The sequence below is a fragment of the Microcaecilia unicolor genome, chromosome 4, assembly GCF_901765095.1.
Source record: "Microcaecilia unicolor chromosome 4, aMicUni1.1, whole genome shotgun sequence".
Classification (NCBI taxonomy): Eukaryota; Metazoa; Chordata; class Amphibia; order Gymnophiona; family Siphonopidae; genus Microcaecilia; species Microcaecilia unicolor.
Window position 1 is genome coordinate 282096358 of NC_044034.1, and position 14252 is coordinate 282110609.

At 38.8% G+C, this 14252-nt stretch overlaps 1 protein-coding gene across 3 annotated transcripts in view; it reads left to right on the forward strand.

Annotated features, from left to right (window-relative positions):
• PNPLA4 (patatin like phospholipase domain containing 4) overlaps window positions 1-11904 on the forward strand; it is a 116598-nt gene extending 104694 nt beyond the window's left edge. For 2 of the 3 annotated variants that reach the window (XM_030201629.1, XM_030201631.1), the window contains 2 exons: window positions 1139-1291; window positions 7412-11904. In XM_030201629.1, coding sequence (XP_030057489.1) covers window positions 1139-1291; window positions 7412-7564 — 306 coding nt within the window. In that variant the 3' untranslated portion in view covers window positions 7565-11904. The remainder of the gene's footprint in view (window positions 1-1138; window positions 1292-7411) is intronic. The other variant, XM_030201632.1, reaches the window with a different exon arrangement.
• Window positions 11905-14252: the final 2348 nt, after the last annotated feature.

A 14252-nucleotide genomic window follows, 5' to 3' on the forward strand; every position in this document is an offset into this window, starting at 1 on the left:
CCCCCTAAAACCCACTCCCCACATCTCTACACCATTACCATAGCCCTTATGGGTGAAGGGGGGCACCTAGATGTGGGTACAGTGGGTTTTGGGGGGGGTTGGAGGGCTCAACACTGCATACTGCTGTTAGGGAGCTGGGTATGACATTTGAGGCTGGCATACAGGCTGGCAAAAAAGGTTTTTATTTTTATTGTTTTAGTGTGGGAGTACGGGGAGGTCATCCCCCATTCCCTCCGGTGGTCATCTGGTCAGTTCAGGCACCTTTTTGAGGCTTGGTCGTGAAAATAAAAGGACCAAGTAAAAGCGGCGAAATACTGATTAACGCTGCTTTTTTTTTTCCATTATCTGCAAAAGCCGGCCATCTGGTAGCCACGCCCATGCCCGCCCTCGCTTCGCCGCCAACACGCCCCCTTGAACTTTCGCCGGCTTGGCGACGGGAAAGCAGCGATGGTGTCAAAAATGCAGCTTTCGATTATACCGATTTCGACGCTTTTGCGAGATCGCCGGCCATCTCCTGATTTATGTCGGAAGATCGCCGGCGATCACTTTCGAAAATAAGCCTGATAGTAACTTATATTAGCATGTAATGGTTATATAGCAAAGCTATTGCTGTTTTAACGTGCTTTAAGGGGCAAACAATGTACATCTTTTAAATACTCAAAAAGCCTTTACAAAATTACCCTTAAATGTTAATGCTGCACATAATGCAGAGCAGGTAGCACCACCTCAAAGCTGTGGGTAAAAGTATTTCTATATTAACTGTATGGGAATATGGTGAAAACACCCTCCAAATTTAGAGACTCATTTTCAAAGCATATAGACTTACAAAGACTTTGTAAATCTATCTTTGAAAAGGAGCACCTTCATGTGGAGGCTTTGCAGCTACCGTTCAGTAATTTTGGCCATTATTGTGTGGTAACTGCAAAATTTTAATGCAGTTCAGTAAAAGAAGCAATACATTTTAACCTTGAATTAAAGAATCCTCAGGTACAAAGAAACAAATTACTATATTATTACTATAAGGAATTTTATTGTTCTACTTAATAACAGATGTCCTTTCATGAATAAGTGGCTCTTTAATTAGCCATGATGATCAGCTTTATAATCTCTTCTGAACATGAGCCTGCTCTTTTTATAGAAATGGATGGATGGTGGCCTAACCAATCGCCTTCCTGTTCTTCCCTGGGGGCGCACAGTGACTGTTTCACCTTTCAGCGGCCGAATGGATGTCTGCCCACAAGACAATGGAATGAGCAAACTTCATTTTACACTTGCACAGCAGGACACAACAGTTAGTAACAGTTAGTTGCTTGGAAAGGAAAAACCTGTATTGATCTAACATGAGAGAGAAAAATATTACTCCACAGAATTCACTTATGAGTTATGAGTTGCTTCAAGGTCAAATCTTATTTTTAGGAAGCTTTTTTGTTCAGTTTATATGCCATTTTACAGCTAGTAAGAGGAACAAAATGAACTAGAAGAGTGTCAATACACTAACCCCTTCTTTATCAGTCCAAGAGATGAAGCAGTGTTGGCTCATATATAGGTATGGGTGCAATGTTACAGCCGAAAACCTCAGAGAGGAAATGCAAGTATGTTCTCTCTAGCACAGTCATAAAAGCTTTGCCTCTTGTGATGTGCTAGTAATGAAAACCTGCTGAGCCACCTCTCTTGGAATAAGGAAGATTGACTAGTGAAGACTGGTGGTCCACTGCCTGTAAGGTTTTCCTTAGATGTACAGTCTAAGGTGCAACCTCCTTAGTCTCTCAATTGTAGTGTACTGAGGAGGCAAAGAAAAGAGATAGAGGGAGGCTGCACATGCTCAGAACTTTGCACTAAGTTCTGAATTGTGGGAGAGCAGTTTCTTTCTGGCACCTTTGGATGATGCCACCCACTTCTGTGCCGCTGAGCCACATCTAGATGTTTTCTCTCACCCAGTGCTGCCTCACCAGTTCTGGTGCTTTCTCTTCTTTTAACCTTCAGCCATACAGTTCTAGTCCTTTTCTGTCGCTTCTCTTTCCCATTTTTCCTTCCTTCCCCATTCCAGTCTTCCTCCCTTTTCAGTTCTAGACTTTGTCTGCTCTCATTCCATTTGGAAGTTTCACACTGCCAAGTTTTTGATCCACCATTTTTTGAAAGCAGACTAATAGAGTGATATCTTGGAATGCATTAAGATGTTATCATATAAGAATAACTGAGCATTTATTAAATGTTGCTTGCATTTTTATAGGTGTTTGCTGTGTGTATACATATCTATATCTGTCTCTCACTATATCTATCTCTATCTATATAGATGTATATATATATATACACACACACACACACAGCATCATTTTAGATAAATGGATGTTGGGATGAAGATGTTTCAGTGAAAACTTGCCAAAGTTGTGTCATATTTTAGATATCCAGGGCTGTACATGTAAGCGTATTGTAAAATCTCCACCCACCCTCCATCAACAAGATGTCTAAAAAAGCTTGAAATAATAAATGTGGTTTATAATATAATCGTTACTGTTGAGGGAGATTTTTAATCAAATACACATGCAACTAACTCATTAATATATTTGTATGGACCATCAGTGGGTGAGTATCATTGAACCAATAATTCCTTTTACTCCACCATTTATCTGCATAGATCTAGGTTTGCTTGTTGTGTTTTATTTAAGAAAATATATAAATTATTCTTAAAGCCAAACAAATGTGGAGCATTATGGATTTCTTCTAACCCCATCCAACCCCACCAAAAATACAAAACCATTCTATACAAATAACGCTTATGGATGTGATCTGGTTCTTTATCTCGGAGGATAGGTTAACCAGTAGAGGGAATCAGGGATGGACCCCCCTTACACCCCTAGTGGTCACTGACCCCTTCCAACCCTCCAGCTTCAGATATTACAGCCAGTTCTGTTAGAGCAGTAAGGAAGTCCCTGGAGTGGTATAGTGGTGGGTGCAGTGCACTATAGAGAGTAGGACTTTGGCCCATATCTCACTCTACCGGTTACTCATGTGGTGGAAAGTGAGAGCCCTCCCACATTCACCAGAAACCTACTGTACCCACTTGTAGGTGACCCGTTCACCTATAAGGGCTATTGTAGTGTACAGTTGGGTACAGTGGATTTTTGGTGGGTTTTGGAGGGGGTAATGAGTACATGGGAGCTTTTATATGATGTCCACAACAGTGCCCCTTAGGGTGTTCCATTGCTCTCCTGGAAAGTCTTTGTAGCTAGTCTACTAAGAATGCTGGTTCCCTCTACATCTCAATGGCTTGATTTTGTGTGTTTTTCATTTGGACTTTTATTTTTTGAAAATGAACCAAAAAGGTAAATGCACAGAGCACAGGAATATCTTGCATATGGCTATTTTTGAAAAAAAAAAAAAGAAAAGACATTTTGCTGTTTCGAAAATGGCTATATTTCCTATTCAGATTTGGAACGTGTAATGCAAAACATCCAAAGTCCGACTTAGCCGTCATATCGAAAATGCCTCTCCATGTGCTCTAGGTGTTATTCTATAAGGCAGCACCTAATTGCAAAGGGGACGTACACATGGGTGGAGCATGAGTGGGCCATGGGTATATCTATTAGTCAAGCATGCACCACTTCGCATACCTAGGTGTGCCAACATATGTCTGCCATTGACTTGGCGTAAGAGGGTGCACCTACACGTGAACGCGCCAGTACCAACCTTATGCTCTAATGGAATATTGCTGCTAAGATGCTGTTGTAGAATTGACGATGCTAAGCACATGGTATTGGGGCACCTAGACTGAGGTACCAATTTTATAGAATTGCCCTTTAAGACAATTTAAGACTGAGGAGCCTAACCTTGAGAATCAGCCACGAACTCAGTCCTGTTTGTCAACAGAAAAGCAATGTTGCTTACCTGTAACACATGTTTCTGCAGACAACAGAATTGATAAGGCGCAAAAATCCCACATACCACCCCAAGAGTTGTTTTTTTTTTCTACTTTTGAACTGAGTACCTGAGTTCATTGTGTACATTTATTTTTATTTTATTTTTATTTTAGTTACATTTGTACCCCGCACTTTCCCACTCATGGCAGGCTCAATGCGGCTTACATATACAGGTACTTATTTGTACCTGGGGCAATGGAGGGTTAAGTGACTTGCCCAGAATGGTAGTATTGAAGGAGGTTGGAAAAATGTAGAAAAAGTGGCCATCTGTGAAGTATAATTTGACCAAATTAGAAAGAGAGGCTCTGCAATACCTTAGACAGACTTTGCACTTAAGTTCGGAGCTATGGGAGAGTAGTTCCTTCAGATGACATCTCCTATTTTGTGCCTTATCAAGTCTGTTGTCAATGGAAAACATCTGTTACAGATAAGCAACAAAATATTTCCTGATATAGGCAAGTCTGCCTTTGACTGTATTCTTTATTTGGAGACATTCTGTATCAACTGCTCTCTATTTAAAATGTAGTATGTTGAGAAAAGGTAACCTCAACATTCCTTGGTATAAAGACGGTGAGAAAAGTGTAATGCTAAAAAAAAAGGCATTAGTATCTTTCTTATCTTGCTATTCAGAGACTTATGTACTAATCATTTCCTCCCAATGTTCTGTCTCTGAGAAAACCGCTTAGTAAATATCAAGTAGGTCTGAGTGTATAATAATTCATAATACAGTCAATACTATTTCACAGTGGCTTCTTTTCTGCATAATTTGAAGGTGGGTGGCATTTATACACAGAAAGGGAGAGAGCTAAATTTCACTTGAACTGACCTAGATAGCATTTGCAGCAGTACAAAAAATTCCATACTTTCAATGGCTTAAATATATTGGCAGAGTAGAAGCCACTCTGCTCTTTTATTTTGTTCAGAAAAGTGGGGAGGTACTGATTAGGCGTGAAAGTGAAAAAAACAATACAGTTTTACTCTGTGCAACTCCCATAAGCTCTTTTGAACTCTTATACCATATCATACAGATTTTAAAATGGAGTAAAATGAAATTGGATCAACATTTGAAAAGATTCAAATATATGATTTAAATCAGTGGTTCCCAAACCTGGTCCTGGAGTCACCCCAGCCAGTCAGGTTTTCAAGATATCCACAATAAATATTCATGAAAGAGATTTGCATGTACTGCCTCCACTGCATACAAATCTCTCATGAATATTCATGGTGGATATCCTGAAAACCTGACTGGCTGGGGTGCCTCCAGGACCAGGTTTGGGAACCACTGATTTAAATACTAGCAGAAACCTGCAATTTCTAAGTAAATATGTACCTTTATTCCTTCTCCCTTATTCACTTGTAGTTCCGCTTGTTCCGATCTTTCACCTACCCAACTGTCTCCTCTGTTGCTCCCTTTGTCCTGCATCTCCCAATTGGGATACACTCATCACCATTCTTCAGCTATCTAGCTTTCTTATTCTTCCCCCTGTCCCTACCTCCTTTCTGTTTTTTTTAAACCCCCCCTACCCCCCATCCTCAGCCCTAAGTCTCCAACCATTCACTTTCCCTCTCATCCCCTTGTATTCTTCCCCTTTCAAACTCTGATTCCCACCAAACATCCCCTTTCATTCTCTGCCATTCACCCTTACCAACTTTTTACCTCCTCTCCATACCATCTTCCATATTTCTATTGTCTTGCATCCTCTCTCACCTTCCACTTCTCCATCACCCATCCCACGTCTATACTTTATCTGCATTGCCCCCATCTCCATTTTTTCAGCCTTCTCTTAAACCTACCAGCATCCAGCTCCTACTCTTTCTTCATTACCACCTCTCAGTACTTCTTATACTATCCACCCTTATGTTTATCCAGGAAATGCAAGAGGCTGCACTATAAGCAGTGAAGTGGCCAAAGGATATTATTATCTTTACAATAATAGAATATTGTCAGTGTGTACAATATTTTGGTGTTATACTATGGGGCATATTTTCAAAGCACTTAGACTTACAAAGTTCCATAGGTTGCTATTGGGCTCATTTTTGAAAGAGAAAATCGTCTAAAAGGTGGCATAAAGCAGCGTTTGGATTTTTTTTCTCACAAAAACATCAAAATCAGTACTTTCGAAACCTATTTTCAGACATTTTTGTCACTGCTGTTCTTCTGCAGTGCGTCCAGAATTCAAGGAGGCATTTTGGGGGCATGTTAAGGGTGGGATTTGGGCGTTCCTTAGATGTTTTTCAGCCATAATGGAACAAAACTAAACTGCCCAGGACTAAAATTAAGACATTTCGAGTTAGAGCTGTTTTTATTACTAATAAGGCACAAAAGGGTGCCCTAAATGACCAGATGACCACTGGAGGGAATCAGGGGTGACCCCCCCCAATACACCCCAGTTGTAACTGACCCCTCCCACTCCCCAAAAATGTGAATAAAAATACGACTTTACCAGCCTTTATGACAGCCTCACTTGTTAGTCAGGTCTATTAGAACAGCATGCAGGTCCTTGGAGAATGAGTGACAGCAAGGAACTTAAGATGTTAGGCATATCCAAATGGAATGAAAAAGGAACACAGGGATCATGAAGAGACAGAGTTCTAGACCTGCTTGTTCCAGTTTTGAAAAAGTGGGGGACTCAGGTCCCTATCTCCCTTTACCTGTCGCACGTGGTGGAAACTGTGACCTTTCCCAAAGTCACCAAAACCCTGCTGTACCCATATATATGTACCCCCTTCACCCATAAGGACTATTGTAATAGGTTTTGGAGGGCTCAGGGGACAAGATAAGGGAACAAAGGTGAGATGTGTACCTGGGAGCATTTTTATAAAGTGCACAGACATGCCCTCTAGGGTGCCCCATTGTTCTCGTTCCCACCCGAAACCTCCGTTCACAGGACAAATCCCTCCTCTCAGTACCCTTCTCCACCACCGCCAACTCCAGGCTCCGCTCATTCTGCCTCGCCTCACCCCATGCTTGGAATAACCTTCCTGAGCCCTTACGCCAAGCCCCCTCCCTGCCCATCTTCAAGTCTTTGCTTAAAGCCCACCTCTTCAATGCTGCGTTCAGCACCTAACTCTTACCGTTCAGTAATCCAGACTGCCCCAATTTGACTGCCCCCTTCGGACTGACTGTTCACTTGTCTTTTAGATTGTAAGCTCCTTGAGCAGGGACTGTCCCTCTATGTTAAATTGTACAGCGCTGCGTAACCCTAGTAGCGCTTTAGAAATGTTAAGTAGTAGTAGTATGTCTGGGAGACCCAAATGCTGGCTCCTCCTACATCCCAATGGCATGAATTTGTACATTTTGCACTTATTCGGGTTTTTTTTTTTTTAATGGACCAAAAAGTTGGACTTAGATGCCCCTCCTCATAACTTGGTAAGTCTAAGTGCTTAGAAAATATGCCTCTTCTCTTTGTGATGAAAGTCTTTGGAAAATATTTAACAAATAACTTCATTTCAATAGAGGTTATACTCATTATTTCCCCACTTCTCTGTTCTAGATATCTCTGGCCAACCTAGAAAGACTGAATCACGCTTTGTTCCCACCAAAGCGGGAGAAAATGGAATCATTATTCCAAAATGGGTTTAACGATACTGTACTATTTCTGCTAAAGGAGAACTGGTTTGAACAAAATAGTGAAAAACAACTATGATGACCATCGAAACAAACTACATAACCTGATGTGAGCAGCATGGTCATTCAAAGCTGTAACAACCAAAGATACTATACTACAGTTAACCTGTGTCCCATGAAAGAAAGCGGAATTATACCACCACAGAAAAAAATGACACATTAATGGAAAGTTTCAGTTTTTCAATGATTTTAGAAGACTGACAGCACTGGAAACCAATGTGCTCTGCTAATGGACAGAAGAGGTGATACAAGACAGCTCTGCTCTCAGAGACCACCTTTAAAAGGAAAACATTTCTATGCCAATGAAGTCTATGGCCTTGCTGATGGGATTTTAATCAAAATAATTTTGGTCATATGGATACCTCTCCACTAGGAAATGGATTTGGACTATCAGCTCCTTTTGTTTATGCCACCTTTTAAGATTTCTACCAACTTGGACCAGGTTTGAACTGGTGAATGAAAGACTTCATAGCCCAGTGGCCGTTCTCTTGAGGCATCTACCCATTGTGCTTCTCTCCCTGACTTTTTGTATGTAAGATGTAATTTTGGAAAGGACAAAATAGCTATGTTTGACATAAGAGGAACAAAGAATTGTGGTTGCCATATTAGTGCACTTATTATGTAGAAGAAATAAGGTTAACAAGAAATTTATTAGTACAGTAAAATGGTATCACCTACAATGTCCTTGTTGACCTGTATTTCAATAAACTAGATGAACTCATCCCCAGAAGTGGAACTTTTCTTTCAAGTGCCTCCTTTTCTTTTTGATGCAGTTGGACATGGTTTTTTTTCCTGTTTATCTGTTATTTTTGATCTCTTTTTTGTCTGACAGCACCATATTGGGCTGAAAGAAAGTAAAGAACTTGATATGTTTCTGAAGCGTCTACAATAGTCAGCTCTGTGAAAAACGGGGGGAATGGATTAGAGTCCTAGAATTAAGATACTTAAGTGGGACAAGTGCTGGAAGTTTCCTGGCTAGTGGTGCAGGTTTGGTTTTGCATAAAAAGAAATGCACGGGAATCTCATCGTGAAGGATGTGTTTGCTGGTTTTGGATTTGTGACGCCTAGACATAATTGTTGAAAGATGTCATCTGAGTTCATTAAGGTTTTCCGTTTTCTGCTGAAGAGAAAATTTCAAGACCTGGAAGTTAAAATGTAATAACCATTTTAATGCAATTGCAAAGTTACTCTAGACTCTTAAAACTAAAAATGAACTTAAAATACTAAAATAAGCTTTTGTTCTTGTAAGCTTCCCTGGAGGGGCATTTTTGAAAAAAACATCCAAGTCAGAATTGGGACATCCCGCTCATAATGTCCAAACAAATCTCCATCTCACAACCATTTTCAAACAGGAAATGAGAATGTCCAAAATAAAAAGCTATTTTCCAAAATAAAGCATCCAAATTATGAACACCAAAAAACCATGGACAAGGACTTCTGTCTGGCAGCATTTGTATAAAAATTGCCACAAAGGTGTCCTGCAAAGCAGAGGGGCAGCCTAGTGGTCAGTGGACATTAATCAGGACACTCAGGTTCATATTCTACCGCAACCCTGTCATTTTAAATAGTGAGCCCTCCAGAGACAGAGAAATGCCTACTGTACCTGACTGTACACCACCTCAGTAGCCCTTAGGCTTGCAGATGTCCTTAATATTTAGGTACAGTATATATATTTGTGGAGGGCTCATGATTTAAAGGTATAGCAAAAAAAAGATAGAGTTGAAGTGGGATTTGAACTTGTGTCCCCTGGTTTACAGTCTCATTATACTGACCACTAGGCTACCCTTTAGACCTGCTTGCTTAATATCTGAGTATGTCAGAGAGCCTAGTTTCCTATTCAGGTATCACTTTCGAAAGAGACGGACAGTAACTACTGGGGGATTCATGAAAGTTCATGCCTTGATCCCTTCAGTGGTCAGCTACTCAATCAGGGGTACCTTTTATTCCCTGAATATGATTGACACAGGCCTAACTTAGGACTCTCTTCTTTTTTGACTTGGATGTTTCTGTTTGGTTATCACTGTTGGACGTCCTAAATTTGGGTCCTCAGTCCCACGCTAAACATGCCAACAACACACTTCCTTGCTATTTGGATGAACTGCAATGTAAGGCGTCCAAACTCTGCCTTTCCAAAATTGCGATTTGGAAGTTTTTGGCAAATGGATGTTGTTTTGGGAAATTTGAGACATCCATCTGCTTTGAAAATAGTGCCATATTGAAACAAGGCAATTATTTCATCTTTGATTAACAGTAATACTGTGCTATAAAGACAAAATGAAAGTGACAGCAAGGAACTTAAGATGTTAGGCCTATCCAAATGGAATGAAAAAGGAACATGGGGATCATTAAGAGACAGAGTTCAAGACCTGCTTGTTCCAGTTTTGAAAACTGAATTTATTATTTGTAGATGGGCGAAACGTTTCCTCTGTTAATCTTTAAAAAAAAAAAAAACTTCTTTGTGGAATTAATATAGCTCCATCAAGTAAAAGGCAACAAGAAATCTTCAGAAAGTTGGTGGAATCAGGATCTCATAAAAACTTAGGGCCCTGTTTACTAAGCCACTGAGCACTAAAAAGTTAGTGCACCTACAGTGTAGCTTAGTAAACAGAGCCCTTAGTCTTGTTCTACGGTCAGAATATTGTCACAGATATGATAATGAAAATTTAATACTGGCAGGAGGTACAATATATACTGTATATTTCTCAAGATTTTGCTTGGACTATGCAAGTGAGACCTAAGAGACTAAACTTTAGAAGAGTAATTTTTTAAAGAAAAAACTGAAGGTGTGATCCTGTTTTCAATTAAGCTGATTAAACTTGGCTAATGTAAAATATGTTTTATTTGATTATGATGATGCTAAAGGTCTGTTATAACTGGCATTAGCTGTAGATAATCTTTCCAAAAATATTCTCTGAAGAAAACGTTGATGGTGATTCCATTTTACGTTTCGCACCACGAAAGGTTTGTGTAAAGTATAGATGTCTTGGCAAATACCTTTCTTTACCGATGATTTATTTATGTATATAATCACACCAACGCTTGAGAACTACTGTGGACTTGGACATAGCTTACCTTGTACCATATGACTTTGATTACAGAAGTTTTTCTTCTTCAGATTTTCTGGATAATGTGTTCTGATTTCCCCAGGCTGTGTCAAATTGGTATTTTCCATTTCAACTCTTAATAAGAATCTTGGAAAGCATGTATTTTGAAATATGTCTTTGTACCATTAACAGATTTTATGTATTCTAGAATTTTTGGCTTTAAAAAGCTTAATATGGTAGAGCAAATATAATTAGGAGTCTATTAAAAATCCTTATGGTCCAGTGAGGGCAGTGTGTTATAGTCCTTACAGGAGGGAAGTGAGGCAGAAAGGAACATCAGGTATCATTTATAAAGTGATTTACTAGCCGTGCTTAATAATGGAATTAACACTTGCTATTACAAATAACATCCTGTATGATACCTGAGATTCCTGCCTGCCCCAGCTTCCTCCCCCAAAGACTATGATCAATCTTTGTCCAGGAGATATGAGATAGAGGTCTTTTCAATAATCCGCATGCATGCATACACCCTGAGCTGATTTATTAGCACACACTATTTACTGATAGTGTGTGCTAATAATATTGTTGCATACTATCTACTGCAAGGCCCACTATTAATAAGTGATCCCCATAATGGTTACAACTAGCAGCCAGACTTGAGGTGCATGCATGCTGAGTACTGAAGGGTCTTCAATCTGTGGTTCTGTCTGAAATCTGTCACTGTGATGGCTGGGGGAGGGGGAAGAATAGGTTAAAAATGGAGAAATTACTGTGGCATTGGCTTATGGCAATGCAACTCATTAGAAACCACCCAACCCTAAATGACCTTTCTGATTGTCCCTTTATTAAGCTGCTAGGAAGAGCATCTTTTACTTCCCACTGACATGACTTGTCATGAATGTTGAACTATACAAACAGCATAACTCACATCTTGCAACACCAAATCTTCACTGGAAGCTGAACTGGTAGGATCTAAGAAACTCTCTGTGTCAGCCTGGGTGAAGTTTCTCAAGATGTGTATGGTTTGGAGGGAAGGGGAGGGAGGTGATTGTTCATGTTTCAGGAAATCAGAAACTATGTAATAGGAGTGTGCTAATCATCTTTTATTCTGTTGACCAACTTTTCATAGTGTACATGCATATTATTACTACATATGTAGCAAACTTTGCCTTAAAATGTGTGCTATGCTTTTTCTTTTGTATTATGAATCTCTCCTAAGTATAATTAACCGACCCTCCTCCTTTTGGTGGTCTAAGACAAGATATATAATTTTTTTTTCTTATTATAATATTCAAGTATATATTCTTATATAAAAGTTTTCTTTCTGATTCTCCTACTCAAGTTTTTGATGTTTGTAACATGATTAAAATTCATAAATAAAATAATAATAAAAAAAAATGTGTGCTATGCTTTTACCATACATTTCTTGGATTTTTATTATATAGGTCTCATGGTAATTAACATTCATAACACCTAACTTTTAAAGCTTCAATAGCTGCTTTACTCTGGTTTAATCAATCTTTTTTATTTTACATTTTAATTCAAAACTGATAATGTTAATATTTTGAAAGCTAAATCTTTTTGCATTGTCTAATCAAGCATAAACTCTAATTACAGAAACACAGTTGGGAAACAGGAATAAACAACATAATTAAATTTCTAGTATGTTTCTCCATTTCTCTGTTTTTCTGATGTTAAACCTTTTATTGTAAATGCATGTCTTTTCTATATTTGAAAATGACCCTCGTTTACATCCAGTGTGTTTCTATCTTAGAATAGTGGACGTGAGAGAATAGTGAACATAAGAAAAGAGACAAAAAATGCACTTTGTTCAAAGTACAGGACATTGGAGATAATCAGAAGCGTTGCAGAAGGCTTCTTTGCATTCTGAGACCAGATAACTTGAAAGCAAATTATTTAATAAATGCACAGATGCTACATTTGACAACCTAGAATTAAATATTCAAGAGAAACAGTGGTTCGGATAGCCATACAATATGTAACAATGTGAATGATTGCCACATCTATAAGGATTACATGCATGGTTGGCATTTTGAAACTATTTATTTCAAAGCAATTATAGCAGAATGAGTTGTCTTAATTACTGATTTTTTAAACTAATACTTTCAGTTGAAGCTTTATGCACATGAAACAGCCATAGTAATATTTTGTTCTTGAACTGTAAATGTTTTCCATTTTGATAATGTATCATTGAATAGTTTGAACATCCATTTAATGAGTAGTAACAATCGGGGCCCAATTTGAGGCTTTCAAATGATTCTTTCCATGCTGTATGTCCTGTCACCCGAAGGCTCCTAGATTTGATTCCTAGGTCAGGTCTTCCACTCCCTAGGTCAGTTGGGGTAGGGATATTGCAAAGACAGTATGCACAGCACTGGAGATTGAGTCCTAATTTTATAAAGGATTTTTCACAAGTAGGCCCTGTTTTATACATATAAAAGGCCTCTTAGACCCACAGTTTATATGTGGAAAGAATATACTGTGATAAGAATGCACATAATTTTTGCAACTTGGCTATAGGCATGTTCAGGGCGGAGTTTGGTTGGAACTTGGGTAGAGTGTTTATTGTGTATAAAATATGTATGTGTGTATTTACTCGTGCTTTCAAGCAGATGTAAAAGTCCATGGCTTCTGCAGGTTTGATGGTGCTTAAGTGTCTTTAAGTTACCTGAAGTGTAAATGGCCATGTCTTGCACACAAGGCACAATTTCTGCCATGTATTGAGAGCTAGGAACTTTTGGCATCGAACATACACATATAACCTCTCATCAACTGGGAGATAATCATACATGAGACACTCAGTGCGCAAGACTGAATAGCACCCCTCTTGCTTCTGAACTGCTGTCTGCATCTTAGTATTATTAAGTTGTTTAAGTAACTAAAACTTGTTAGGGATAGTAGACTAATATAAAGAATCTTAAGATTATATGGTATATTGTGTAATTTATTTAGTGTTTGTTTCTCAGAAAGTAATGAAATGTAATTAAAACTCTCGTTTTCTTTTTAGTTCCACATTCCCCTCTTTAACTGTCTCTTGTTATTGTTATACTCGGAAAACTAATAAAATATTTTGAAAAAAAAAAAAAGAAAACTCCCCTCTTGTTAGCCTAATTAGAAAAAGTGACAATTAAGACTATAAATGAAGAAATGTGCTGGAGGTGGGTGGGAATGAAGACTGAACTAGGCCCTGCTGTGCCTTCCAGAGGCTATCTGTTAATGCTGTAGGCTGTGGCAGAAAGTTCAAGTTGAAAACTGTGGGGAAAAGAGTTTTACACTATGGAAACTAGTTAATATAGTTTGCTTTTTTAAATTCAAACTATCAATAAATCTACAATTCCTTCTATATCTTGAATCTTTAAATCACCAAAGCACAAAGCAACATAATGTTCACTTACCCAAACAAATGTCCTCCTCTCCCAGAACTTCTCATGGTAAGAAGCACATTAATGGAGTTTTTAATTAGAAGGTGTTACTTGGCAGAGCATGGGCAGAGAATTGGTGTGAAGTGCTCCCTGCAGTTAATACACTGGACTTACTGCACATAACTGACTGATGTGCTGTTAATGGAGAGCCACTTACCACTTCCTACATAGGAGGCATTAAAATGTATGTGCATTAACAGCGCATTGGTCCCATGTGTTA